The sequence below is a fragment of the Mobula hypostoma genome, chromosome 1 (genome assembly GCF_963921235.1).
Source record: "Mobula hypostoma chromosome 1, sMobHyp1.1, whole genome shotgun sequence".
In the NCBI taxonomy this organism is placed as follows: Eukaryota; Metazoa; Chordata; class Chondrichthyes; order Myliobatiformes; family Myliobatidae; genus Mobula; species Mobula hypostoma.
The window spans coordinates 248,345,984-248,372,969 of record NC_086097.1 but is presented as its reverse complement, the minus strand read 5'-3'; the positions used below and the strand labels follow the sequence as shown (position 1 = coordinate 248,372,969).

General features: G+C 45.4%; 1 protein-coding gene across 3 annotated transcripts in view; it reads right to left on the bottom strand.

Moving 5' to 3' along the window:
- amph (amphiphysin) overlaps nt 1-26,986 on the bottom strand; it is a 258,121-nt gene that overhangs the window by 77,872 nt on the left and 153,263 nt on the right. For 2 of the 3 annotated variants that reach the window (XM_063066808.1, XM_063066827.1), the window contains exon 12: nt 19,507-19,557. The exons of the other annotated variant lie outside the window; for it this stretch is intronic. In XM_063066808.1, coding sequence (XP_062922878.1) covers nt 19,507-19,557 — 51 coding nt within the window. The remainder of the gene's footprint in view (nt 1-19,506; nt 19,558-26,986) is intronic. 3 annotated transcript variants of the gene reach the window in all.

Here is a 26,986-nt window from a genome sequence, read left to right as displayed (position 1 = left end):
TATAGGGTGTATAAGATTATATATCTTGGTGGTAATGGGGATAAACTACCTATTAAATGCTCCCAGTGGCATGTGTATCAAATAGCCTCTGACAACCAAGTCCAGCTCCTTGCCTTCGCTTGTGGCTTAGCTACTAAGCCCGGTGGAACCGTTTCTACTGTCAGGAGAAGGGGCAAAGCCACCTTCAGACAGATATGGTCAGCAGCTCATCTGGGATAAGGAAAACTCTGATCTCAAACCTCCGCCGCGTTGTGGCTACACCCACTCATGGGGAAAGCTCCAGGAGTAAACCCCGAGGGGAAGAAAAACACAGCTGGAGTCCCTACGTTGAGTTCAACACTGACTGGCAACTCCTGCGACGCTGCTGCTGCCAAACTGTATCGGTCTCTGCTGTTCCTTTAGATTCATCTGATGCTTGGACAGGGGGAGCTTGCTACACAGGCAACAGCTTGCTCTCCATATTGTACTGCCCTGGCTCGTGTATCACGTAGACAGCAAGGACACAACATCCATTGTCAACCGTGACCAACAGAGGGCCACAAATTCAGCATTTATGTTAAATGGCGACAGGACTACATAGACTACTATAGACAATAGCATATTAAATCACATTTGTGCTGCTATAATATATTCAGCTATGGTTAACTCATTTTTGTTATGGAGCAACAGAGTTAAAAAAGCAGTGGTTTTATGTTTCTATATTGCATCTTTAAGATCTATTCAAAAACACCGGATCATATCTGGTCAGTCTGAAAAATTCTCTTGTAATTAATCTGCAGACTATTTCTGTTCCAAATCCAGAGTAGCACACACAAACTGCTGGAGGAAATCAGCAGGTCAGGCAGCGTCTATGGAAATGAATAAACAGTTGGTGTTGCAGACTGAGACTCCTCATCGGGACCGGAAAGGAAGGAGGAAGAAACCAGAATAAGAAAGTGGGGGGAAGGGGAAGGAGTACAAGCTGGCAGTCCTGGTGAAGGGTCTGGGTCCTTCAACGTCAACTCTTTATTCCTCTTCACAGATGCTGCCTGACCTGCTGAGTTCCTCCTGCAGTTTGAGTGTGTGATAAGTGAAGCCAGGTATGGGGAAGGTAGGGATGAAATGAAGGTGGGGATGGTGAAGAAGGCGAATGCAATGTTGGCATTCATTTCTAGAGGAATAGAGTATAGGAGCAGGGATGTGATGTTGAGGCTCTGTAAGGCGCTGGTGAGACCTCACTTGGAGTACTGTGGGCAGTTTTGGTCTCCTTATTTAAGAAAGGATGTGCTGATGTTGGAGAGGGTACAGAGAAGATTCACTAGAATGATTCTGGGAATGAGAGGGTTAACATATGAGGAACGTTTGTCCGCTCTTGGACTGTATTCCTTGGAGTTTAAAAGAATGAGGGGGGACCTCATAGAAACATTTCGAATGTTGAAAGGCATGGACAGAGTGGATGAGGCAAAGTTGTTTCCCATGGTGGGGGAGTCTAGAACAAGAGGGCATGACTTAAGGATTGAAGGGCGCCCATTCGGAACACAGATGCGAAGAAATTTTTTTAGCCAGAGGGTGGTGAATCTGTGGAATTTGTTGCCACGGGCGGCAGTGGAGGTCAAGTCATTGGGTGTATTTAAGGCAGAGATTGATAGGTATCTGAGTAGCCAGGGCATCAAAGGTTATGGTGAGAAGGTGGGGGAGTGGGACTAAATGGGAGAATGGATCAGCTCATGTTAAAATGGCGGAGCAGACTCGATGGGCCGAATGGCCGACTTCTGCTCCTTTGTCTTATGGAAATAAGAAGCTGGGAGGTGATGGGTGGAAATGAAGAAGGAACCTGATAGGAGAGGAGAATGGACCATGGGAGAAAGGAAGAGGGGGCCTACAGCAGGGTGAGAGACGGGTGAGGAGAAGAGAAAAGGTAAGGGGGGAGCCAGAATGGGGAATGGCAAAGGAGGGAAAGGGAGAGGGGAGAAATTACCAGAGTTGGAGAAATCGATGTTCATGCTATCAGGTTGGAGGCTATCCAGACAGAACATGAGGTGCTGCTCCTCCAGCCTGAGAGTGGCCTCATCATGGCAGTAGGGAGGCCGTGGGCAGACATGTTCGAATGGGAATGGGCTGTGGAAAGGTTACTCTGGATTTCTGTAGAATCTCTTGTGCTTGTGCGTATGATTTCCTCTTCCATATAATAGTGCCGTGATTTACATTTGTTCCATTGAATTTAATGTAAGAAAAGTTTCTTGACATTAACAGAACGAATAAAGTTCAATAAGGCCATTATCAGAATACAGTCTTGCTAGAAATGAGTGAGTCAAAGAGAGGGCTAATGTTGTCCCACTGTGAAATAGCATTGAAAAGGACATTTAATGAACTGAAATCTTGTATAAAGGGCCCCCAAACAGCCAGAGCTAAGGTGCTTGCTCTGAATTGCACTGTGAGAAATATGGTAATTTGCGGAGGTCGGAGGAAAGCTGGGCACCACAGTCGCGTAACGGTTAGCGCGATGCTATTGCAGCTTAGGAAGTTCCGGAGTCTGGGATCCAATTCCGGCATCCCCTCTAAGGAGTCTGTACGTCCTCCCTGTGGAATGTGTGGCTGCTCCAGTTTTCTTCCACAGTCCAAAGGCATACCGAGTAGTTGAAATGGTCATTGAAAATTGTCCCGTGATTAGCCTAGGGTTAATTGGGGCAGCTTGAGCGGTGTGGCTCAGACATCCCACCTCTCCCGGAAGTTCCGGGAGTCTCCCGCATATTAACAGTGGCTCCCTGATGCCCGCAAATTATATACAATGTCCTGGAAATTGATTTTTTTGAGAGCGAGCGTGAGAGAACGTGCGGGAGAGAGCGAGAGAGCGAGCACAAGAGCAAGAAAGCAAGCACGCAAGAGAGAGCGCGAGCAGGAAAGCAAGTGAGAGCGATCACGAGAGAGTGAGAGAGCATGCGCGGGAGAGAGAGAACAAGAAAGCAAGCGCGAGAGAGCGACCACGAGCGAGGGTGCGCGCGATAGAGAGTGAGAGAGTTCCAAAAAAAGTCAGAGTGGCGGAGTGTTCCAAAAAAAGAAAATATAAAACGTACGTCACCCCAGACTACACTAAAGTGTACCCCTGCCTAATAGAGGTCAAAAATAATGACAGTGTTGCTCGCTGCACTGTTTGCAACAGTGACTTTTCTATTGCCCATGGTGGGTTAAAATGTAAAAGACATGTTGAGGTGAGTTTAACAGGTGTCATTCGTTCATTAGCATAGCTAACGTTATTTAAACTAGCCGGCCAGCTGCTAAGGAGCTACTCTATTGCAGACATCCCACCTCTCCCGGAAGTCTCCTGCAAATGGATGGTGCTACCTCCCTGAAATGAGTTTTTGCAGGGTGGGATGTCTGGTGGCTAGAGAGCCTACTCTGCACTACAGAGAGACAGACAGAGAGACAGAGAGAGAGATTGACTCTGAGTCAAAGGGAGGGAACATGAGGATGACAAAAAGCCTGATGAAAAAGAAGGATGCTCAGAAGGGGGAAAATAACCAACCTGACTATCATTAAATGAAGAAAATATGTGGTGCATTTCAGAATCTGAAGAAATTGCAACACAAGTTACAAACAGATAAGATTTTTTCCTAATCTAACCACTCTTTTAAATAAGCATCTTTGATACTACAGGAATCTACAAATAGAAATTAAGTAGATGGCAAAATTTAAGAGAAATATGGATAGGTACATAGATGCAATGTTCCCCCTAAGGTGTACGTATACACACACACACACACACACACACACACACACACACACACACACACACATGCACACCCACACCTTTTGCTATTAGTGCACAAAGGAATTTAAACTCCACACAAAAGGTTGTCACTCTCTACCTTGTTGGCATGTTAAGTACATTTCACAATCGTACACGATCACATTTCCTTTTCTGGATTCTGATACAGACGGTGCGGACAATGTGGAATTTGCGATGACTTGTCTGCAGTCTTTAGAAATGACTTATTTATACTGTCTTTATTGAAGACATTATTCTGTACGCACATGTTGTCATTGGGCAAAAGATTGCACAGTGCAAGATTTTTGTGACACCGGTTGTTACAATTTAGAGGGAACTGCATGGATACGTTTGAAGTTTAAGGTACATTGGTTATCAGAATTAAGATCAGAGTGCAGAGACAGAGGGTGGAAGGTCTCATGCTATCCATTCGAAGTAGGCTGCCGTGGGTTTATTGCGTTCACTCTCCAGAAGTGGCTGCGTGACCTTGGCTTCACTAGAAGAGAGATCAAGTCAACCAGCAGGGCTGTAGCTGAGGCAGCAGAGAAAGGATCAGCATGGGTGTGGAACAAGTATGTCCAGAGGGGCAGATAGTCAGACAGTGTACACATATCTTGCAAATCCTTCAGTAGTTGCATAGGCACCTGAAAAGTAGACTATCTGTTGGATGGAAATGACCAACATCTCTGATAGAGACAGATGCCAAGTTTTCAAGCTCACCAGTGGGAGGTGGTGCTTTAGCACTGCTGGCCCACCACCTCGAAGGAGTCTTGATCATAAGCGGGCCGAAACTCCTGAAGACAGGTGGCAGATCAACTGATGATCCCACTGATGATAGCACAGGACAGTTAATATCTTAGTCCATGTGTGTTCTGTAACTCTACTGTCTTTATTGAAGACATTATTCTGTACGCACATGTTGTCATTGGGCAAAAGATTGCACAGTGCAAGATTTTTGTGACACCGGTCGTTACAATTTAGAGGGAACTGCATGGATACGTTTGAAGTTTAAGGTACATTGGTTATCAAAGTATGTATGCTATATACAACCTTGAGATTTGTCTCCTTACAAGCAGCTACTAAGCAAAGAAACCCAGTACAACCCATTAAGAAATGAAAACTGCCAGACACCAAATGTGCAGAAAAATAGCAAATCGTGCAAACAATAAAAGTAAGCAAATAACATTCAGAATTGAAGGGTAATGGTCCAGATGTGATTAAATGTGACTAGGCAGAAAAACAGGTCGACACAGACTCGGTGGACTGAAGGGCCTTTTTCTATGCTAATGCTCTATGCCTCTATGGCCACATAATCTGCTCTGGGTGCTGGTTGGACCACAAGGAGTGTTCAGGTAGTCTCTGAATCGGACATTGGACTTCTGAATATTGTCTTTCAGATTAAACATAAAACAATGCACAGGACTGATTATGCCTGAACCGTCAAGTGGCACTTAATTCTTCAACCATTGGTTCCAACGCCAACGTTGGACCCCTGTGGTCTCCTGGTAGATACGGTCAGTGCACGCGTATCCTTGATAGTCATTCCTGTTCATAAATTTGTCTTGAAACAGATTTGAGAGAACAATGCAAGCAGACACTCTCAGAGCCAATAATGGATGCGGTTTTGGTCTCTGAAGGATAGATTTGCCTTCAAAATCCATTTAGAACAGAGATGAGGAGGAATTTCTTTAGCCAGAGGGTGCAAATCTATTGGAATTTATTGCCACAGATGGCTGTGCTGGCCAAGTCATTGGGTATATTTAAAGTGGAGGTTGATAGGTTCTTGATTAGTAACAGCTTCAAAGGTTACAGGGAGAAGGCTGGAGAATGGAGCTGAGAAGGATAATAAATTGGCCATGATGGAATGGCGGAGCAGACTCGATGGGCTGAATGGCCTAATTCTGTTCCTAAGTCTCACTGAATCATTGCAGTATTGATTTATTGCACTGATTCCTGGAAAAGAGGGTTTGTTCTATGAAGAATAAGTTAATAGAACTAGTTTGTGCTCAACAGAGTTTAGAAAAATAAGTGGTAATCTCATTGATACATTCTAAGAGGGATTTGCAGGTTACAACTGCCATCTATTGCCTGCTGTCTGTAAGGAGTTTGTATGTTCTCCCCATGTCCACATGGATTTCCTCCAGTGCTCTGGTTTCCTCCCACATTCCAGAGACATACGTAAGCTGTGGGCTCTGGAAGTGTGTTAGTGAACTGTGGGATCTGGAAGGGTGTTAGTAAACTGTGGGATATGGAAGTGTGTTAGTGAACTGTGGGATATCGAAGTGTGTTAGTGAACTGTGGGATCTGGAAGTGTGCTAGTAAGTTGTGGGATATGGAAGTGTGTTAGTGAACTGTGGGATATGGAAGTGTGTTAGTGAACTGTAGGATATGGAAGTGTGTTAGTGAACTGTGGGATATGGATGTGTGTTAGTAAGTTGTGGGATATGGAAGTGTTGTTAGTAAACTGTGGGATATGGAAGTGTGTTAGTGAACTGTGGGATATGGAAGTGTGTTAGTGAACTGTGGGATCTGGAAGTGTGTTAGTAAGCTATGGGATATGGAAGTGTGTTAGTGAACTGTGGGATCTGGAAGTGTGTTAGTAAACTGTGGGATCTGGAAGTGTGTTAGTGAACTGTGGGATATGGAAGTGTGTTAGTGAACTGTGGGATCTGGAAGTGTGTTAGTAAACTGTGGGATATGGAAGTGTGTTAGTGAACTGTGGGATATGGAAGTGTGTTAGTGAACTGTGGGATCGGGAAGTGTGTTAGTGAACTGTGGGATATGGAAGTGTGTTAGTCAACTGTGGGATATGGAAGTGTGTTAGTAAGTTGTGGGATATGGAAGTGTGTTAGTGAACTGTGGGATATGGAAGTGTGTTAGTAAACTGTGGGATATGGAAGTGTGTTAGTAAACTGTAGGATATGGAAGTGTGTTAGTGAACTGTGGGATATGGATGTGTGTTAGTAAGTTGTGGGATATGGAAGTGTTGTTAGTAAACTGTGGGATATGGAAGTGTGTTAGTGAACTGTGGGATCTGGAAGTGTGTTAGTAAGCTATGGGATATGGAAGTGTGTTAGTGAACTGTGGGATATGGAAGTGTGTTAGTGAACTGTGGGATCTGGAAGTGTGTTAGTAAACTGTGGGATATGGAAGTGTGTTAGTGAACTGTGGGATATGGAAGTGTGTTAGTGAACTGTAGGATATGGAAGTGTGTTAGTGAACTGTGGGATATGGATGTGTGTTAGTGAACTGTGGGATATGGAAGTGTGTTAGTGAACTGTGGGATATGGAAGTGTGTTAGTGAACTGTGGGATATGGAAGTGTGTTAGTGAACTGTAGGATATGGAAGTGTGTTAGTGAACTGTGGGATATGGAAGTGTGCTAGTAAGTTGTGGGATATGGAAGTGTGTTAGTGAACTGTGGGATATGGAAGTGTGTTAGTGAACTGTGGGATATGGAAGTGTGCTAGTAAGTTGTGGGATATGGAAGTGTGTTAGTGAACTGTAGGATATGGAAGTGTGTTAGTGAACTGTGGGATCTGGAAGTGTGTTAGTGAACTGTAGGATATGGAAGTGTGTTAGTGAACTGTGGGATATGGATGTGTGTTAGTAAGTTGTGGGATATGGAAGTGTTGTTAGTAAACTGTGGGATATGGAAGTGTGTTAGTGAACTGTGGGATCTGGAAGTGTGTTAGTAAACTGTGGGATCTGGAAGTGTGTTAGTGAACTGTGGGATATGGAAGTGTGTTAGTGAACTGTGGGATCTGGAAGTGTGTTAGTAAACTGTGGGATATGGAAGTGTGTTAGTGAACTGTGGGATCTGGAAGTGTGTTAGTAAACTGTAGGATATGGAAGTGTGTTAGTGAACTGTGGGATATGGAAGTGTGCTAGTAAGTTGTGGGATATGGAAGTGTGTTAGTGAACTGTAGGATATGGAAGTGTGTTAGTGAACTGTGGGATCTGGAAGTGTGTTAGTGAACTGTAGGATATGGAAGTGTGTTAGTGAACTGTGGGATATGGATGTGTGTTAGTAAGTTGTGGGATATGGAAGTGTTGTTAGTAAACTGTGGGATATGGAAGTGTGTTAGTGAACTGTGGGATCTGGAAGTGTGTTAGTAAACTGTGGGATCTGGAAGTGTGTTAGTGAACTGTGGGATATGGAAGTGTGTTAGTGAACTGTGGGATCTGGAAGTGTGTTAGTAAACTGTGGGATATGGAAGTGTGTTAGTGAACTGTGGGATCTGGAAGTGTGTTAGTAAACTGTAGGATATGGAAGTGTGTTAGTGAACTGTGGGATATGGAAGTGTGTTAGTGAACTGTGGGATCGGGAAGTGTGTTAGTGAACTGTGGGATATGGAAGTGTGTTAGTCAACTGTGGGATATGGAAGTGTGTTAGTAAGTTGTGGGATATGGAAGTGTGTTAGTGAACTGTGGGATATGGAAGTGTGTTAGTAAACTGTGGGATATGGAAGTGTGTTAGTGAACTGTAGGATATGGAAGTGTGTTAGTGAACTGTGGGATATGGATGTGTGTTAGTAAGTTGTGGGATATGGAAGTGTTGTTAGTAAACTGTGGGATATGGAAGTGTGTTAGTGAACTGTGGGATATGGAAGTGTGTTAGTGAACTGTGGGATCTGGAAGTGTGTTAGTAAGCTATGGGATATGGAAGTGTGTTAGTGAACTGTGGGATCTGGAAGTGTGTTAGTAAACTGTGGGATCTGGAAGTGTGTTAGTGAAATGTGGGATATGGAAGTGTGTTAGTGAACTGTGGGATCTGGAAGTGTGTTAGTGAACTGTGGGATATGGAAGTGTGTTAGTGAACTGTAGGATATGGATGTGTGTTAGTAAGTTGTGGGATATGGAAGTGTTGTTAGTAAACTGTGGGATATGGAAGTGTGTTAGTGAACTGTGGGATATGGAAGTGTGTTAGTGATCTGTGGGATCTGGAAGTGTGCTAGTAAGTTGTGGGATATGGAAGTGTGTTAGTGAACTGTGGGATATGGAAGTGTGTTAGTGAACTGTAGGATATGGAAGTGTGTTAGTGAACTGTGGGATATGGATGTGTGTTAGTAAACTGTGGGATATGGAAGTGTGTTAGTGAACTGTGGGATCTGGAAGTGTGTTAGTAAGTTGTGGGATATGGAAGTGTGTTAGTGAACTGTGGGATATGGAAGTGTGTTAGTGAACTGTAGGATATGGAAGTGTGTTAGTGAACTGTGGGATCGGGAAGTGTGTTAGTGAACTGTGGGATATGGAAGTGTGTTAGTCAACTGTGGGATATGGAAGTGTGTTAGTAAGTTGTGGGATATGGAAGTGTGTTAGTGAACTGTGGGATATGGAAGTGTGTTAGTAAACTGTGGGATATGGAAGTGTGTTAGTAAACTGTGGGATCTGGAAGTGTGTTAGTAAACTGTGGGATCTGGAAGTGTGTTAGTGAACTGTGGGATCTGGAAGTGTGTTAGTGAACTGTGGGATCTGGAAATGTGTTAGTAAGCTGTGGGATCTGGAAGTGTGTTAGTGAACTGTGGGATCTGGAAGTGTGTTAGTGAACTGTGGGATCTGGAAATGTGTTAGTAAGCTGTGGGATCTGGAAGTGTGTTAGTGAACTGTGGGATCTGGAAGTGTGTTAGTGAACTGTGGGATCTGGAAGTGTGTTAGTAAGCTGTGGGATATGGAAGTGTGTTAGTGAACTGTGGGATCTGGAAGTGTGTTAGTAAGCTGTGGATATGGAAGTGTGTTAGTGAACTGTGGGATCTGGAAGTGTGTTAGTAAACTGTGGGATCTGGAAGTGTGTTAGTGAACTGTGGGATCTGGAAGTGTGTTAGTAAGCTGTGGTCAATGACACAAACGGTGCATTTCACTGTTTCGATATTTCCATGGAGATGTGACAAATAAAGCTAATCTTTAGATGAATTTCTTTATCTCGGGGGTTGTGGATGATAAAAAAAAGGTGATTGGCAGATTTCTGTAGAGTGAGGCAATCAGAAGCTATGAGGATGGGAAAATAGTGGACTTGAGATACAGGATCCGTCACTGTCTAGTTGCAGAGCAGAGTGGCAGTATTATAACCTACTCCTGCTCGAACTTAATTTGCATCCACAGATGAATGAATATTTTTCTCTCTAGAGTGAAAGAGGGTGAGAGGTGACTTGATCAAGATGTACAAGATGATAAGAGGCATAGACAGAGTAGATAGCCAGATACTTATTCTCAAGGCTATAACAAGGGGGCATAATTTTAAGGTGATAGGAGGAAAGCATAGGGAGAATGTCAGAGAAAAGTTCTTTGCACAGAGTGTGGAATGCCATACCAGGGTGATGGTAGAGGCAGATACATTAGGAACATTACAAAACTCTTAGATAGACACGTGGATATTGGAAAACTGGAAGGCTATGTAGGTAGGAAGGATTAGATTGATTTTAGGGCCCACAACTTCATGGGACGAAAGGGCTGTACTGTGCTATAATATTCTTTCTTCAGTAAATGTGTTCAAGAGATTCTGCAGATGCTGAAGTTCTTGAGCAACACACAAAGTGCTGGTGGATCTCAGCAGGTCAGGCAGCATCTACGGAGGGGAAAAAACAGTCGGCGTTTCAAGCTGAGATCTAAGTCCAGTTGTAGGACCTCAGCTAGAAACTGTTTATTCACCTCCATAGACGCTGCCTGACCTGTTAAGTTCCTCCTGCATTTTGTGTGTGTTAAATGAATACATACCCCAATCTTCATTTGCTATAAATTCCCCGATAGTTGTCAGCCTGAACAGCCTTTGCTCTGAACATTTGATACTGAGAAATGAAGACCCTTTTTAAGAGTTAATGAAACTATCCAGGGTGGGGATTGAAAATATAAGCGACGGGATGTTAATGAGAACAATAATATCCGATATTTATGAGAAAGATCGCCTCTCCACTGCAACACCACGGAAACAATGACGTTCTATTATGGAGAATGCTGTTTTAGATTGATTGTCGATGACAAGCACAAGAGCTGTTCGCCATGGGAGGCAAATGAATGCGGTGAGAAAACTTGCCAGTTAGTCATCAACAAGATTGAAAGAGTACAGAGAAAAAGGATACAGAAAAAGCTCGAATGGGTCATAAAGAAAGTTTTTGACACATTAGCCTTCACAAATCAAAGTACTAAGCACAGGAGTTGGGAGGTTATGTTGAAGACATTGGTGAGGCCTAACTTGGAGTACTGTGTGCAGTTTTGTTCACCTGTTTACAGGAAAGATGTCAATAAAATTGAAAGAGTGCAGAGAAAATTTTACATGGATGCTGTCAAGACTTGAGCACCTAAGTTATAGGGAAGGCTGAATAAATTAGGATTTCATTCCCTGGAGTGTCAGAGAATGAGGGGTACAGACAGGGTAAATGCAAGTGGGGTTTTTCAACCAGAGGTTATGGGTTAAGGGTACAAGGTGAAACATTTAAGGGGAACCTGAGAGGGAATTTCTTCACTCGGAGGGTGGTAAGAGTGTGGATTAAGCTGTCGAGGTAAGTGATGGGTGCTTGTGTGAGTGGGTGGGTGGGTGAAAAGGTGGTAGGGAGGGGGCTTAGACCATCTAACTATAAGATATTGGAGCAGAATTAGGCCATTTGGCCCATTGAGTCTGCTCTGCTATTTCATGGCTGATCCATTTCCCTTTCAGCCCCAATTTCCTTCTCCCCCTAACCCTTCATGCCTGACCAATCAAGAACCTATCAACTTCTGCCCTAAGTATACACAATGACTTGGCCTCCACCGCCGCCTGTGCCAACGAATTCCACAGGTTCACCATCTTCTGGCTTGATTTGCTGTGGTTGTTTAGTGCTGTTGTTCTGATCGTTGTGGCCGTGCTATGTTTTGCTGAGCTGAGGAGAGCATTCCAACTGGTTGCAGCACTGTCTGGTCTGGAGGGGCCACTGCACAGGGTCAGAAAAAGCTGCAGAAACTTGTAAACGCAGCCAGCTCCTCCATGGGCACTAAACTCCCCAGCATCGTGGACATCTTCAAAAGGCGATGCCTCAAAATGGCAGCACTTATCATCCAAATCATGCAAATCATGCCCTCTTATCATTGGTGCTGTCAAAGCGGAGGTACAGGAGCCTGAAGGCACACAATCAGAGTTTCAGGAACAGCTTCTTCCCCTCTGCCATCATATTTCTGACTGGACAATGAATCCATGAACACTCCCTCACGTGGGTGTTGTTCGGATTTTCAGCACCTGCAGATTCTCTCTTGTTTGTGGTTGGATTACCCCACTACTTTTTTCCATCTCTTTTTGCACTTACTTTTTAACATACTGCAATTTATAGTTTTTTATTATTCTGCATTGCAATGTACTGCTGTGGTAAAACAACAGATCTCATGACATATGCCAAAGATGATCACTCTGGGCATGCGTGGTGACACTTGTGGGCTGCCCCCAGCACGTCCTTGGGCTGTGTTGGTCGTTAACATGGACGATGCCTGTCGCTGCATGTCTCAATGAATCTGAGGCTGAACCTGAACCTGAAGCTTCGTGGAAGAGGTTGATTTAGAGGACATCTCAGAGGCCGAGAGAACAGTGGGAACGTTTACAGAGGGAGCTCCTGAACATGGAACACCAAAAGAGAAGGGCGCAGAGCAGAAGCAGCTCCTTCACCCACCATGTCTGTGCCAATGCCAATGCCAATCTGAGCCAATCTGATCTGCCTGCACATGATCTGTATCCCTCTGCACTCTGTCGGTTTCTGTGCCTGCCTTGAACACCTCGTAAATATTACCGTTGTGGCTGCGTCCAACTCCTCCCCTGACAGGGCATTTGAGAGCACCACTGTGTAAAGATGTGCCCCACACTCCCCTTTAACCTTTTGCCCTCTCACTGCAAATCTATGGCTTTCAGTATTTAACAGAACAACCCTGGCAGGGGTAGCGGGGCGGAGACGCGTTTCTACCAAAGGAGAGGAGCTGTAAAGTGTTCCTTCCCTCTGCCAGCCTGCAGGTCACCCTTGGGTAAGGTGTAGCACCTGCTTAACCCCCCCTACCTGATCAAGGTCACATGAAGCCATGCAAGCAGGTGGTGGATGGTTGTACGAGCAGCCGGTGCCTATGGTTATGACACCAGGCAGACAATCTCTGAAGAGTATTGATAATGGCTGAGGTCAGCTGTCTTGTAAAGGCACTGCCCAGAAGGCAGCAATAGCAAAATTTGCCAAGAACAATCCTGGTCATAGACCGTGATCACCCACGTCATATGACACAGCACAGAATGACGATGATGGCGACCCTGGCAGGAAGTCTCCTGAATATGAAAATGCTGAAATTGTACAAGGCATTGCTGAGGCCAAATCTGGAGTATTGTGTACAGTCTTGGTCACCGAATTATAGGAAAGATGTCAACAAAATAGAGAGAGTACAGAGAAGAATTACTAAAATGGGTTTCATCACCTAAGTTACAGAGAAAGGTTGAACAAGTTGGGTCTTTATTCTTTGGAGCATAGAAGGTTGAGGGGGGGACTTGATAGAGGTGTTTAAAATTACGAGGGGGATAGATAGAGTTGACGTGGATAGGCTTTTTCCATTGAGAGTGGGGGAGATTCAAACAAGAGGACATGAGTTGAGAGTTAAAGGGCAAAAGTTTAGGGGTAACATGAGGGGGAACTTCTTTACTCAGAGAGTGGTGGCTGTGTGGAACGAGCTTCCAGCAGAAGTGGTTGAGGCAGGTTCTATGTTGTCATTTAAAGTTAAATTGGATAGATATATGGACAGGAAAGGAATGGAGGGTTATGGGCTGAGTGCAGTTCGGTGGGACTAGGTGACAGTAAGAGTTCAGCATGGACTAGAAGGGCCGAGATGGCCCGTTTCAGTGCTGTAATTGTTATACGGTTATACGGTTATATGGTTATATCTACAACGTAAGCACAAGAGATTCTGCAGATGCTGGAAATCCACAGCAACACATACAAAATGCTGGAGGAACTCAGCAGGTCGGGCTGCATCCATGGAGGGCTCAACGTTTTGGACTGAAACACTTCAAGGGTTCAAGGGGACTGGAAAGGAAGGGGAAAGGAGCCAGAATATGAAGGTGTGGGGAGGTGGACGAGTACAGGTTGGCAGCTGAAAGGTGGAACTAGGCGAGAGAAGGAGGGTGGGTGGTGGTGTGGCATGTAGAGAGAAGCTGGGAAGTGATAGGCAGAAGAGGTAAATGGCTGAAGAAGAAGGAGTATGATAGGAGAGGAGAGTGGACCATGCATGAAAGGGAAGGAAGAGGGTATCCAGGAGAGATGATAGGCAGGTCACGAGAAAAGAAGGGACGAGAGGGAGACTGAATGGGCAATACTTAATATATATTTAATAAATGGTATTCAACATTTCTACACCTCCCCCGAAGGAGGTGAAAGATACTCCTTCCCCCCACTAATCTTTAGATCACCCATGGATAGGGTGTAGCACCTGCATAGTACCCCAAATCAGTGTCATGAAGCCATGGGAGCAGGTGGTGAATGACCATATGAGCAGCCGGTGCAGATCACAAGTCCTGGTTATGTGACCACTGACGCCAGGCAGACAATCTCTGAAGAGTATTGATAATGGCTGAGGTCACCTGTCTTGTAAAGAAGGCGATGGCAAACCACTTCTGTAGAAGAATTTGTCAAGAACAATCATGGTCATGGAAAGACTATGATTGCCCATGTCATGTTATTCAGCACATAGGGAATGAACCCTGGCAAAAATACTATCTACCCTGTCTATACCTTTCAGAATTTTATATAGGTCACCCTTTGGTCTCTAATGTTGCAGAGAAATTTGTCCATCACCTCCTTGTGTCTAATACTATCCAACTCAGGTAACAATCCAGTGAACATCTTCAACCAAAAGACCATAAGACATAGGAGAAGAATTAGGCCATTTGGCCCATTGAGTCTGCTCCGCCATTCCATCAGCCCTATTCTCCTGCATTTTCCCTGTAACCTTTGATGTCCTAACTAATCAAGAACCTATCAACCAGCACTTTAAATATACCCAAGGACTTGGCCTCCAAAGCTGACTATGGCAATGAATTCCACAGATGTACCACTCTCTGGCTAAAGAAATTCTTCCTCATCTCTGTTCTAAGGGTAGTCCTTGTCCTCTGGTCCTAGGCTCTTGTACTAAAGGAAACATCCTCTCCACATCCACTCTGTCTAGGCCTCTGCACTCTTTCTTCATCCTTTCTTAAATTCGCTGAGCAGAACTGCCTACAATACTCCGAATGCTGCCTAAAGTTTTATACTGCAGTAACATGACAACATAGCTTTTATAAACACAAGAGATTCTGCAGATGCTGGAAATCTTGAGCAACTCACACAAAATGCTGCAGGAACTCAGCAGGTCAGGCAGCATCTATGGAGGGAAAGAAACAGTCGATATTTCAGGCCATGACTCATCATTAGGGTAGTCATCATTATGTGCCATGTTGTATGACGTGTTCGATCATGGTCTTTCTGGGCAGTGTCTTTACAAGACAGGTGAGCCCAGCCATTATCTATACTCTTCAGAGATTGTCTGCCTGGCGTCAGTGGTCACATAACCAGGACTTGTGATAAGCACCAGCTGCTCGTATGACCGTCCACCACCTGCTTCCAAGGCTTCACGTGAATCTGATTGGTGGGGTGGCGGTGGTGGGGGGAGGGCTAAGCAAGTGCTACACCTTGCCCGAGGGTGACCTGCAGACTGCAGAGGGAAGGAACACCATATATCTCCTTTGGTTGAGACATATCTCCACCTCGCCACCCAAATAGGGTTCTACGGAGGGAAATACATAGTTGAAATTTTGGGCCAAGACTCCTCTTCAGGGACACGAAAGGAAGGGGTTAGAAGCCATAATAAGAAGGTGGGGGGGTGGGGAAGGAGTGCAAGCTGGAAGGTGATAGGTGAGAGCAGGTGAGAGTGAAGGTGTGTCGATGTGGGGAGGGGAGGATCGAATTAAGAAGCTGGGATGTGACGGGGGGAAAAGGTCAAAAGGCCTGAAGAAAAAGGAACCCGATGGGAGAAGACTGTGATCCATGGGAGAAAGGGAAAGAGGAGGGGATCCAGAGGGAGGTGAAAGGCGGGTAATGAGATGAGAAGAGTTAAAAACACACGTGAACTAAGATGTTAACTGTCCTGTGCTATCACCAGTGGGATCATCAGTTGATCTGCCACCTGTCTTCAGGAGTTTCGGCCCGCTTATGATCAAGACTCCCTCGAGGTGGTGGGCCAGCAGTGCTAAAGCACCAACTCCCACTGGTGAGCTTGAAAACCTGGCATCTGTCTCTATCAGAGATGTTGGTCACTTCCATCCAACAGATAGTCTGCTCTTCAGGTGTCTATGCAACTACTGAAGGGTTTGCAAGATATGTATACACTGTCTGACTATCTGCCCCTCTGGACATACTTGTTCCACACCCATGCTGATCCTTTCTCTGCTGCCTCAGCTACAGCCCTGCTGGTTGACTTGATCTCTCTTCTAGTGAAGCCAAAGTCATGCAGCCACTTCTGGAAAGAATAGTTAAGAGGGAAAAAAAACTCAGCACGTCGAGCAGCATCTGTGAGAGGAAAGCAACTGTTGCAAACCTGCTCGAAATGTCCACAGTTCCCTTCCTCCCACTGAATTTCTCCAGCAGATTGTTGGCTGACCATGGAGAAGGCCTGGGAGGTCAATTCTTTGCTGGGGAAAGTTCTCATGCAACAGGGGAAAGAAGATTCTACCAGGACTACTAATAGAATAATCTGTCGGGGGTGGGGGGGGGTGGGCGGTGACACAAATTGTACTGCTTGTGTTGAGTACGAAATACTGAGTACAAGAGTTGGGATGTTATGTTGAAGTTGTATAAGATATTGGTGGGACCTAATTCAGAGTACTGTGTGCAGTTTTGGCCGTCTACCTACAGGAAAAATGTAAATAAGTATGAGAGAGTACAGGGAAACAAAAAATTTACAAGGATGTTGCCGTGACTGGAGGACCTGAGTTATAAGGAAAGATTGCATTGGTTAGGACTTTATTCCTTGGAATGTAGGAGATTGAGGGAAGAGCTGAGAGAGGTATGTAAAATGATGAGGGCTATAGATAGGGTAAATGCAAACAGGCTTTTCCCATTGAGGTTCATGAGACAAGAACTAGAGGTCCTAGATTAAGGTTGAATAGTGAAATATTTAAAGTCATAGGGTACTACAGCACAGAAACAGGCCCTTCAGCCCATTTAGTCTGTGCCAAACTATTAAACTGCCTACTCCCATCGACCTGCACCTGGACCATAGCCATCCCTACCCCTTCCATGTACCTAGCTGAACTTCTCTCAAATGTAGAAATTGAACCTTTATTCACCAGTTCCACTGGCAGCTCATTCTACACTCTCACCACCATCTGAAGAAGTTCCCCTCACCCCCTCCTTAAACATTTCATCTTTCATCCTTAACCCTAGTTCTAGTCTCACCCAAACTCAATGGAAAAGCCTGTTTTTGTTTACTTTATCCATACCCCTTATATTTGTATACCTCCATCAAATCTCCCCTCATTCTCCTATGCTTTAGAGAATAAAATCCTAACCTTTTCAACCTTTCCCAATACCTCAGGTCCTCATGTCCCTGCAACATCCTTGTAAATTTTTTCTGCACTCTTTTATTCTTTTTGATATCTTTCTTGTAGGTAGGTGACCAGAACTGAATGCAATACTCAAATTAGATCTCACCAATGTCTCATACAAATTGAACATAGTATCCCAACGTCTGTACTCAGTATTCTGATCTGTGACGGCCAGTGTGCTGAATGCTCTCATTACAACCCGATCTACCTTTCAATGAATTATCAATCTGTGTTCCCAGATCCCTTTGTTCGACTGTGCTCCTCAGCATGCAAGTCCTACCCTGGTTTGTCCTCCCAAAGTGCAACACCTCACACTTGTCCTCATTAAGTTCATCACATTTTTCCAATTGGTCCAGATCCCACTGCAAGCTTCAGTAGCCTTCCTCTCAGTCCACCTAGTGTCATCCACAAACCTGCTGATCCAGTTTACCGCGTTATCATCTGGATCACTGCTACAGATGACAAACAACGATGGAATCAGCACCAATACTTGTGGTACACCACTTGTCACAGGCCTCCAGTCAAAGAGGTAGCCATCTACTATCACCCCCTAGCGTCTCCTGTGAAACCAACGTCTTATTCAATTTTCTACCTCATCCTGAATGCCGGGTGACTGAGCCTTCTTGACCAACCTCCTATCGGGACTTTGTCAAAGGTTTTAAGAGGAGCATGAAGGTGGGCTTCTTCTCTCAGAGGCAGAGTGGGTGTGAAACAAGCTGCCAGTGCTGGATGTGGGTCCAGGTGCAGGTCAATAAGACTAGGCAGCATAACAGTTCAACGTTGCCTAGATGGACCAAAGGGCCTGTTTCAGTCCTGGTAGTGCTCTTAAGATTTTCTTACAGAGTTTAGATTGAGCTTGTTTGCAGACTGGGGAGGAGTAGCATGCAGCTAGTAAAGCCCGTGTATTCGTCTGCACATCCAGCCCAAGAGAAGAGGAACCTCAGAAACTGAATCAAGTTGATATCTGATATAGCTGAATGGTAAGAGTTTTATGGAGATGAAAGGTGGATTCTGTGGTTTGCACTTCTGCAGCTCGGTAGGGAACATTTTCCATGTATCCAGACAGTTAGCAATCATAGTTCTTCCACACAAATTATGCACCTTGAATCACTAAAATGTACAAATGTTAATATTCTATGGAAGGGAATTACAGAGACACGAGAGAGGGGCTGGTCTAAATTGATTGGCTGGAGTTTCAGAGAGCAACTTGGAAGGTGCAGGATAGATACTGTACATTCCAAAGAAGAATTCTTCTAAAGGCAGGATGATCAAATGGCACAGCAAACTCAATGGGCCAAATAGCCTAAAGTTACTCCAATATCTTATGGCATCATGATGTGTATATGAAGGAGATGTTGCTTTCAGAGCATGGAACAGTGAGGCCCATGACGATTGTCCTGACGAAGGGTCAGGACAAAATCCTAAAACAGGTAGTGGATTCAGCACAGTCTATCACGAGTAAAACCCTCCCAACCACTCCCAGATGAATCGCTGTCATAGGAAAGCAGCATCCAACATCAGGGATGCCCACCACCCAGGTCATGTTCCCTTCTCACTGCTGCCAGCAGGTAGAGGGTACAAGAGTCTCAGGACTCGCACCACCAGGTTCAAGAACAGTTGCCACCCCTCAAGCATCAGGCTCTTGAACAAAAGGGGATGACTACACTCACTTGCCCATCCATTGAGATGTTCCCACAACCAATGAGCTCACTTTAAAGACCTTTTATTTTGTTGTCTCATGTTCTTGTTATTTATTGCTATTTATTTATGCTTGCATTTGCACTGTTTGTTGTCTTTTGCACTCTGGTTGATCTTTCATTGGTCTTGTTACAGTTACTATTCTATAGATTTGTTGAGTATGCCTGCAGGAAAATGAATCTCAGGGTTGTGTATGGTAACATATATGTACTTTGATAATAAAATTTACTTTGAACTTTGAAGGGTCTCGGCCTGAAAGATCAACGGTTTATTCCTGTCCATAGATGCTACCTGGCCTGCTGAGGTCCCTCCTACATCTTGTGTGTTTTACTCTGGATTTCCAGCATCTGCAGAACCTCTTGTGTTTATAAATGTGGGGTTATTATGTAGATCAAAGGAGTGGAAGCTTGAAATGAAGGTAATAAACAAGGAAAACAATTTGAAAGTTAGGCAAAAGTGAACTATTGATGCAAGAGAAACAAGGCACCGCTCTTTACCTGTTGAGATATTTCTGGCACAGCAAAAAAGGATCCGCAGCACATCAGGGCCTAAGGAGAAAGGGGTAGACAATCTACTTAGTCTAAAGAACAAAAGCAACTCCCTCTGCCAAAAATGAGCAATGTCACATCCCAAATGCAATCATGTCCTTCCATGCATATGTCAACCTTCCATCAGTACAGACCTTCACTTCAAGCATTTGAGGGTGAACCATCAGTTTTTATACAAGGTGTCTGCTGGGAGGAATGCCCAATGACAAATCTGTAAGTATCTGCACATTAAACAATTTATATTTCATTTATTGCAACAGTATTACAGCTTGAGGGATGGCAGATCAGAGTTCAAACCCAGCATCCTCTGCAAGGAGTCTCTGTGCAATGCATGGGTTTCCCCAGGGGCTCCATTTTCCTCCCACAGTCCAAAGACGTACCGGGTCGTAGGTTAATTGGTCATTGCAAGTTGTCTTGTAAGTAGGTTAGGGTTAAATCGGGGTTGTTGGGTCGGGGCGTGGTTGCTGGGTGGTCCAGCTGAAAGACCCTGTCCTGCACTGTATCTCCAGAGTACATGAACAATTGATGAGACAAAATCTGAAGGCAAGGCACTGTGGTCCCCTAAAAAGCTCCCTGAGGTGGGAAGGGTTTAGACTGCAGGACCATTAGACAAAGAGTAAGAACAGAATTAGGTCTTTCAGCCCATCAAGTCTGCTCCACAATTCCATCATGGCTAATTTATTTACGCCCCTCTATTTTGAGGCTGTGGTCCTAGACTCCCCCATGATAGGAAACATGCTCTTCACATCCGCTCTATCAAGGCTTTTCAATATTCAATAGTTTTCAATGAGCTTCCCCCGTCATTCTTCTGAATTCCAGTGAGTATAGGCCCAGGGCCATCAAATGCTCTTCAGTGATAAGCCTTTCAATCTCGGAGTCATCCTCGTGAACCTCCTCTGAACATTCTCCAATGTCAGTACACCTTTCTTACAATACTGCTCACAATACTCTAAGTGAGGCCTTACTAGTACCTTGTAAAACCTTAATGTTACATCTTTGCTTTTATATTCTAGTCCTCTCAAAATGAAGGTTAACATTGCATTTGCCTTCTTCACCACTGCAAATTAACCTGTGGGGAATCCACTTTGAAATAAAAGGGTAAACTATTTTCTAAGGATTCCAAGTACATTTAATATTAAAGTATGTATGCAATATACAACCCTGATTCGTTTTCTCCAAACACAGCCACTGAACAAAGAAAACCATGGAACCCATTCAAAGCAAAAACACCAACCACCCCTCTACACACAATAAAACAAATCACGCAAACTGCAACAAGAAAGAACGAGTGAAAACATAGGATTTAAAACTCAAAATCGAGGAGCCCATATACAGTTCAGCTCAGTGTTCATTATCTGCAGGCCACCCCGATTCAAAGTTCCCCAAAATAGCAACAGAGAATGGAGTGACCGGGAACTACAGTCCCAAACACAAACTACAGACCCAGAACTTCATCACCGTCGTTCAACAGCATCGAGGGAGAGAGAGAGATCACGCGAATACAAGGGCCTTCCCTCCAGAGCAGCCAGCGTGAGGGAGAAAGAGAAAGTCACACACAGCCACCTTCCTCCAGCAAAGGTGAGTGAGAGACTGGTAGACGATGTTGAACACTCGTTAGCCTCAATGTTTCAGTCTTCTTTGACATTTTAATCAGCAAGATCAGTGAGAAATAGAGTTGATCATGGGCTTGCGCTGGTCTCTAAGCTTCTCGGAGAGAGCAATATGCAAGATTGCTCTATCGGCCGGAAAACACACCATCAAACTGGAGATCACTGACTCCAGCAGCAGCAGAACCACATTTGAAAGAAAAAGAAGACGTAAGAGGAGTGAAAGAAACAGCTTTGTGGACCATCTGGAGGATGCTGCCTGCGGTAGCGTTGTTCACCGGCGCTAACTTCCTCTTCCTGATGAGACACTCCTGACATTATATCCCACCTGCCATTTCTTTGCCCATTCTCCTTATCTGTCCAAATCTTTCTGCAGCCTCCCTGCTTCCTCAACACTACCTGTCCCTGCACTTACCTTCGTATCATCCACAAAGTTGCCCACCATTGAGAACACCTACCATAAACGTTGCCTGGGCAGGGCGAAAAGCATTATCAAGGATGCATCTCACTCTAACCATGGGCTTTTTACTCTCCTCTCATCCAGTAGGCACTACAGGAGCCTCCGCTCCCGCACCAGCAGGCACAGGAAGAGCTTCTTCCCTGAGGCTGTGACCCTGCTGAACCTCACATCACAGCGCTAAGCAGTGTTGCACCCATATTGTACTGTCTCAGTACTTCTATATTTGTGTGCTGTAGCACTTACTTTTTATTCGCAGTTATTTTGTAGATAACACTATTCTTTGCATTTCTGGTTAGATGCTAACTGCATTTCATTGGCTTTGTATCTGTACTTGGCACAATGACAATAAAGTTGAATCTAATCTAATCTTATCTAAAATCACTGACACATAAAGTAAAAAGAATCGGTCCCAACACAAACCCCTGTGGAACACCATTAGTCACTGGAAGCCAACCAGAAAAGGTTCACCTTATTCCCACTCTTTGTTTCCTGCCAATCATCCACTGCTTTATCCATGCTAGAATCTTTCCTGTGATATCATGTGCTCATAGCTGGTTAAGCAGCTTCATGGGTGGCCCCTTGTCAAAGGCCTTCTGAAAATTCACATACACAACATCAACCAATTCTCCTTTGTCTACCCTACTTGTTATTTCCTCAAAGATTTCAACAGATTTGTTGGGCAAGATTTTCCCTTTTGGAAACCATGCTGACCATAGCCTATTTTACCATGTGCCGCCAAGTACCCAGAGACCTCATCCTTAATAATTGACTTCAACGTGTTCCCAACCACTGAGGTCAGACTAAATGGCCTATAGTTTCCTTTTTTAATGCCTCCTTCTCTTCTTGGAGTGACATTTGCAATTTTCTAGTCTGCCGGAACCAAGCCAAAATACAGTTATTCTTGAAAGATCATTACCATCTCTCCAGCCACCTCTATCAGAACCCTGAGGTGTACACCATCTGGTCCAGATGACTTATCTAACTTCAGATTTTTCAATTTTCTAACCACCTTCTCCCTAGTAATTTCAACTGCACTCACTTCTGTCCCCTGACACTCTTGAACTTCCGGCATACTGTTAGTGCCTTCCACAGTGAAGACTAATGCAAAATCCTTATGCAGTTTGTCTGCCATTTCATTGTCCCCCATTACTACCTCTCCTGCATCATTTTCCAGTGGTCCAATATCTATTCTCGCCTCTCTTGTACTCCTTATATATCTGAGGAAACTTTTGGTATCCTCTTTAATATTATTGGCTAGCATACCTTCATATTCCATCTTTTTCGTCTTTATGACTTTAAGTTTGGGAAGATGGCGAGTGTAGAATGTGAACAGGGTAATGGTAGAGAGGGTTGGAAGGGGGTAAAGGAGTAGAGGTCAGAGCAGAGAGAAGATGGTTGGTTACAGGATCAGAGAAGGATTGGGAGAGAAGAAAGGAGCAAGAGGTTGAGTTGAAATGGGAAAGAGAATGAGGTGCCCCTGTGGGGTGTTGTGGCCCTGGCCCTGGAGCTGGGTGGGAGAGGAAGGATCAACCCTCCACAGGCAGAGAAATGTTGCCAGAAACTGTTAAGTATATGGAGCTGAGGCAAAAGATGCAATGCCCAAACAGATTGGAATTTGGAAGGGGAACATCTTAAAAAGTCACAGGTATAATGTTACAAACAAAAACATTCATTTGTTCTGCTGTAGTGCTAGTGACACCTATGTAAGAATAATGAAAAGACCCTTTGAAGACCACGACCTACAGATCCAAACAAAACTTTTGATCTGGAGAAGAGAAGTCCTTTGTACATTACTGTATCGAGCTGGATCACCTGCATTTGACACCAGAAAGCTCTGGAACAATAACACCAAAGAACCTTATGAATGATTTTGAGGATCAGCTGGAAGGACAGACAAACACCAGTGTATGGAGGAGGCCAACATGAACAGCATTTCACCCATGATAAAACAACACCAACTCTGATGGATAGGTTGTGTCATCTGTGTACCTAACTTACGTCTCCCCAAACAGATCCTTTACTTTCAGTTGAAGGAAGGTCAACAAGCCCCTGGCAGGCAAAGAAAATGCTTCAAAGATCAGGTTTAAAATGGCTTTGTTGAATCACAGTGACAACTTGCTGGCAGCAAACACAACTACTACTTTACTAATCACACTTTTTCTGGTAAACAATCACTGCAACCAATAGCCTGTTACCTCCCTTTTGGAGATGAGCTTTTGAACCGCCTGTATGACCTGACATTTTGAGCTGAAGTTTCGAAGACACAGGATGGCTGTGGCGTGGTGTGTACGGGCCAAATCGAGGTGGCAGGGCCTGGGGACAAGAGCGAGGAACGAGCCAGTGTTTGGTCATTGCTGGAGCGGACTTGGAGGCAATTTGAAGCGGCAAAACTAAGGCTAGGCAGAGTTGAGGTGATGGAACCTGGGCCTGAAGGTGTATTGAAGTGGCAGGACCCAGGTCCAAAAGTGTGGTACAACCCAGCGTTTGACCGGTTTAAGTGTGGTACAACCCAGCGTTTGACCGGTTTAAGTGTGGTACAACCCAGCGCTTGGCCAGTTTAAGTGTGGTACAACCCAGCGCTTGGCCGGTTTAAGTGTGGTACAACCCAGCGTTTGGCCGGTTTAAGTGTGGTACAACCCAGCGTTTGGCCGGTTTAAGTGTGGTACAACCCAGCGTTTGGCCGGTTTAAGTGTGGTACAACCCAGCGCTTGGCCGGTTTAAGTGTGGTACAACCCAGCGTTTGGCCGGTTTAAGTGTGGTACAACCCAGCGTTTGGCCGGTTTAAGTGTGGTACAACCCAGCGTTTGGCCGGTTTAAGTGTGGTACAACCCAGCGCTTGGCCGGTTTAAGTGTGGTACAACCCAGCGTTTGGCCGGTTTAAGTGTGGTACAACCCAGCGTTTGGCCGGTTTAAGTGTGGTACAACCCAGCGTTTGGCCGGTTTAAGTGTGGTACAACCCAGCGTTTGGCCGGTTTAAGTGTGGTACAACCCAGCGTTTGGCCGGTTTAAGTGTGGTACAACCCAGCGTTTGGCCGGTTTAAGTGTGGTACAACCCAGCGTTTGACCGGTTTAAGTGTGGTACAACCCAGCGTTTGACCGGTTTAAGTGTGGTACAACCCAGGGTTTGGCCGGTTTAAGTGTGGTACAACCCAGGGTTTGGCTGGTTTAAGTGTGGTACAACCCAGCGTTTGGCTGGTTTAAGTGTGGTACAACCCAGGGTTTGACCGGTTTAAGTGTGGTACAACCCAGCGTTTGGCCAGTTTAAGTGTGGTACAACCCAGGGTTTGACCGGTTTAAGTGTGGTACAACCCAGCGTTTGGCCGGTTTAAGTGTGGTACAACCCAGCGTTTGACTGGTTTAAGTGTGGTACAACCCAGGGTTTGACCGGTTTAAGTGTGGTACAACCCAGGGTTTGACCGGTTTAAGTGTGGTACAACCCAGCGTTTGGCCGGTTTAAGTGTGGTACAACCCAGCGTTTGGCCGGTTTAAGTGTGGTACAACCCAGCGTTTGGCCGGTTTAAGTGTGGTACAACCCAGCGTTTGACCGGTTTAAGTGTGGTACAACCCAGCGTTTGGCCGGTTTAAGTGTGGTACAACCCAGCGTTTGGCCGGTTTAAGTGTGGTACAACCCAGGGTTTGACCGGTTTAAGTGTGGTACAACCCAGCGTTTGGCCGGTTTAAGTGTGGTACAACCCAGCGTTTGGCCGGTTTAAGTGTGGTACAACCCAGCGTTTGGCCGGTTTAAGTGTGGTACAACCCAGCGTTTGGCCGGTTTAAGTGTGGTACAACCCAGGGTTTGACCGGTTTAAGTGTGGTACAACCCAGCGTTTGGCCGGTTTAAGTGTGGTACAACCCAGCGTTTGGCCGGTTTAAGTGTGGTACAACCCAGCGTTTGGCCGGTTTAAGTGTGGTACAACCCAGCGTTTGACCGGTTTAAGTGTGGTACAACCCAGCGTTTGGCCGGTTTAAGTGTGGTACAACCCAGCGTTTGGCCGGTTTAAGTGTGGTACAACCCAGCGTTTGGCCGGTTTAAGTGTGGTACAACCCAGCGTTTGGCCGGTTTAAGTGTGGTACAACCCAGCGTTTGACCGATTTAAGTGTGGTACAACCCAGCGCTTGGCCGGTTTAAGTGTGGTACAACCCAGCGTTTGGCCGGTTTAAGTGTGGTACAACCCAGCGTTTGGCCGGTTTAAGTGTGGTACAACCCAGCGTTTGGCCGGTTTAAGTGTGGTACAACCCAGCGCTTGACCGATTTAAGTGTGGTACAACCCAGCGCTTGGCCGGTTTAAGTGTGGTACAACCCAGCGTTTGGCCGGTTTAAGTGTGGTACAACCCAGCGCTTGGCCAGTTTAAGTGTGGTACAACCCAGCGATTGGCCGGTTTAAGTGTGGTACAACCCAGCGTTTGGCCGGTTTAAGTGTGGTACAACCCAGCGTTTGGCCGGTTTAAGTGTGGTACAACCCAGCGTTTGACCGGTTTAAGTGTGGTACAACCCAGCGTTTGGCCGGTTTAAGTGTGGTACAACCCAGCGTTTGGCCGGTTTAAGTGTGGTACAACCCAGCGTTTGGCCGGTTTAAGTGTGGTACAACCCAGCGTTTGGCCGGTTTAAGTGTGGTACAACCCAGCGTTTGGCCGGTTTAAGTGTGGTACAACCCAGCGTTTGGCCGGTTTAAGTGTGGTACAACCCAGCGTTTGGCCGGTTTAAGTGTGGTACAACCCAGCGCTTGGCCAGTTTAAGTGTGGTACAACCCAGCGCTTGGCCAGTTTAAGTGTGGTACAACCCAGCGCTTGGCCGTTTAAGTGTGGTACAACCCAGCGCTTGGCCGGTTTAAGTGTGGTACAACCCAGCGCTTGGCCGGTTTAAGTGTGGTACAACCCAGCGCTTGGCCGGTTTAAGTGTGGTACAACCCAGCGCTTGGCCGGTTTAAGTGTGGTACAACCCAGCGCTTGGCCGGTTTAAGTGTGGTACAACCCAGCGCTTGGCCGGTTTAAGTGTGGTACAACCCAGCGCTTGGCCGGTTTAAGTGTGGTACAACCCAGCGTTTGGCCGGTTTAAGTGTGGTACAACCCAGCGTTTGGCCGGTTTAAGTGTGGTACAACCCAGCGTTTGGCCGGTTTAAGTGTGGTACAACCCAGCGTTTGGCCGGTTTAAGTGTGGTACAACCCAGCGTTTGGCCGGTTTAAGTGTGGTACAACCCAGCGTTTGGCCGGTTTAAGTGTGGTACAACCCAGCGTTTGGCCGGTTTAAGTGTGGTACAACCCAGCGTTTGGCCAGTTTAAGTGTGGTACAACCCAGCGTTTGGCCAGTTTAAGTGTGGTACAACCCAGCGTTTGGCCGGTTTAAGTGTGGTACAACCCAGCG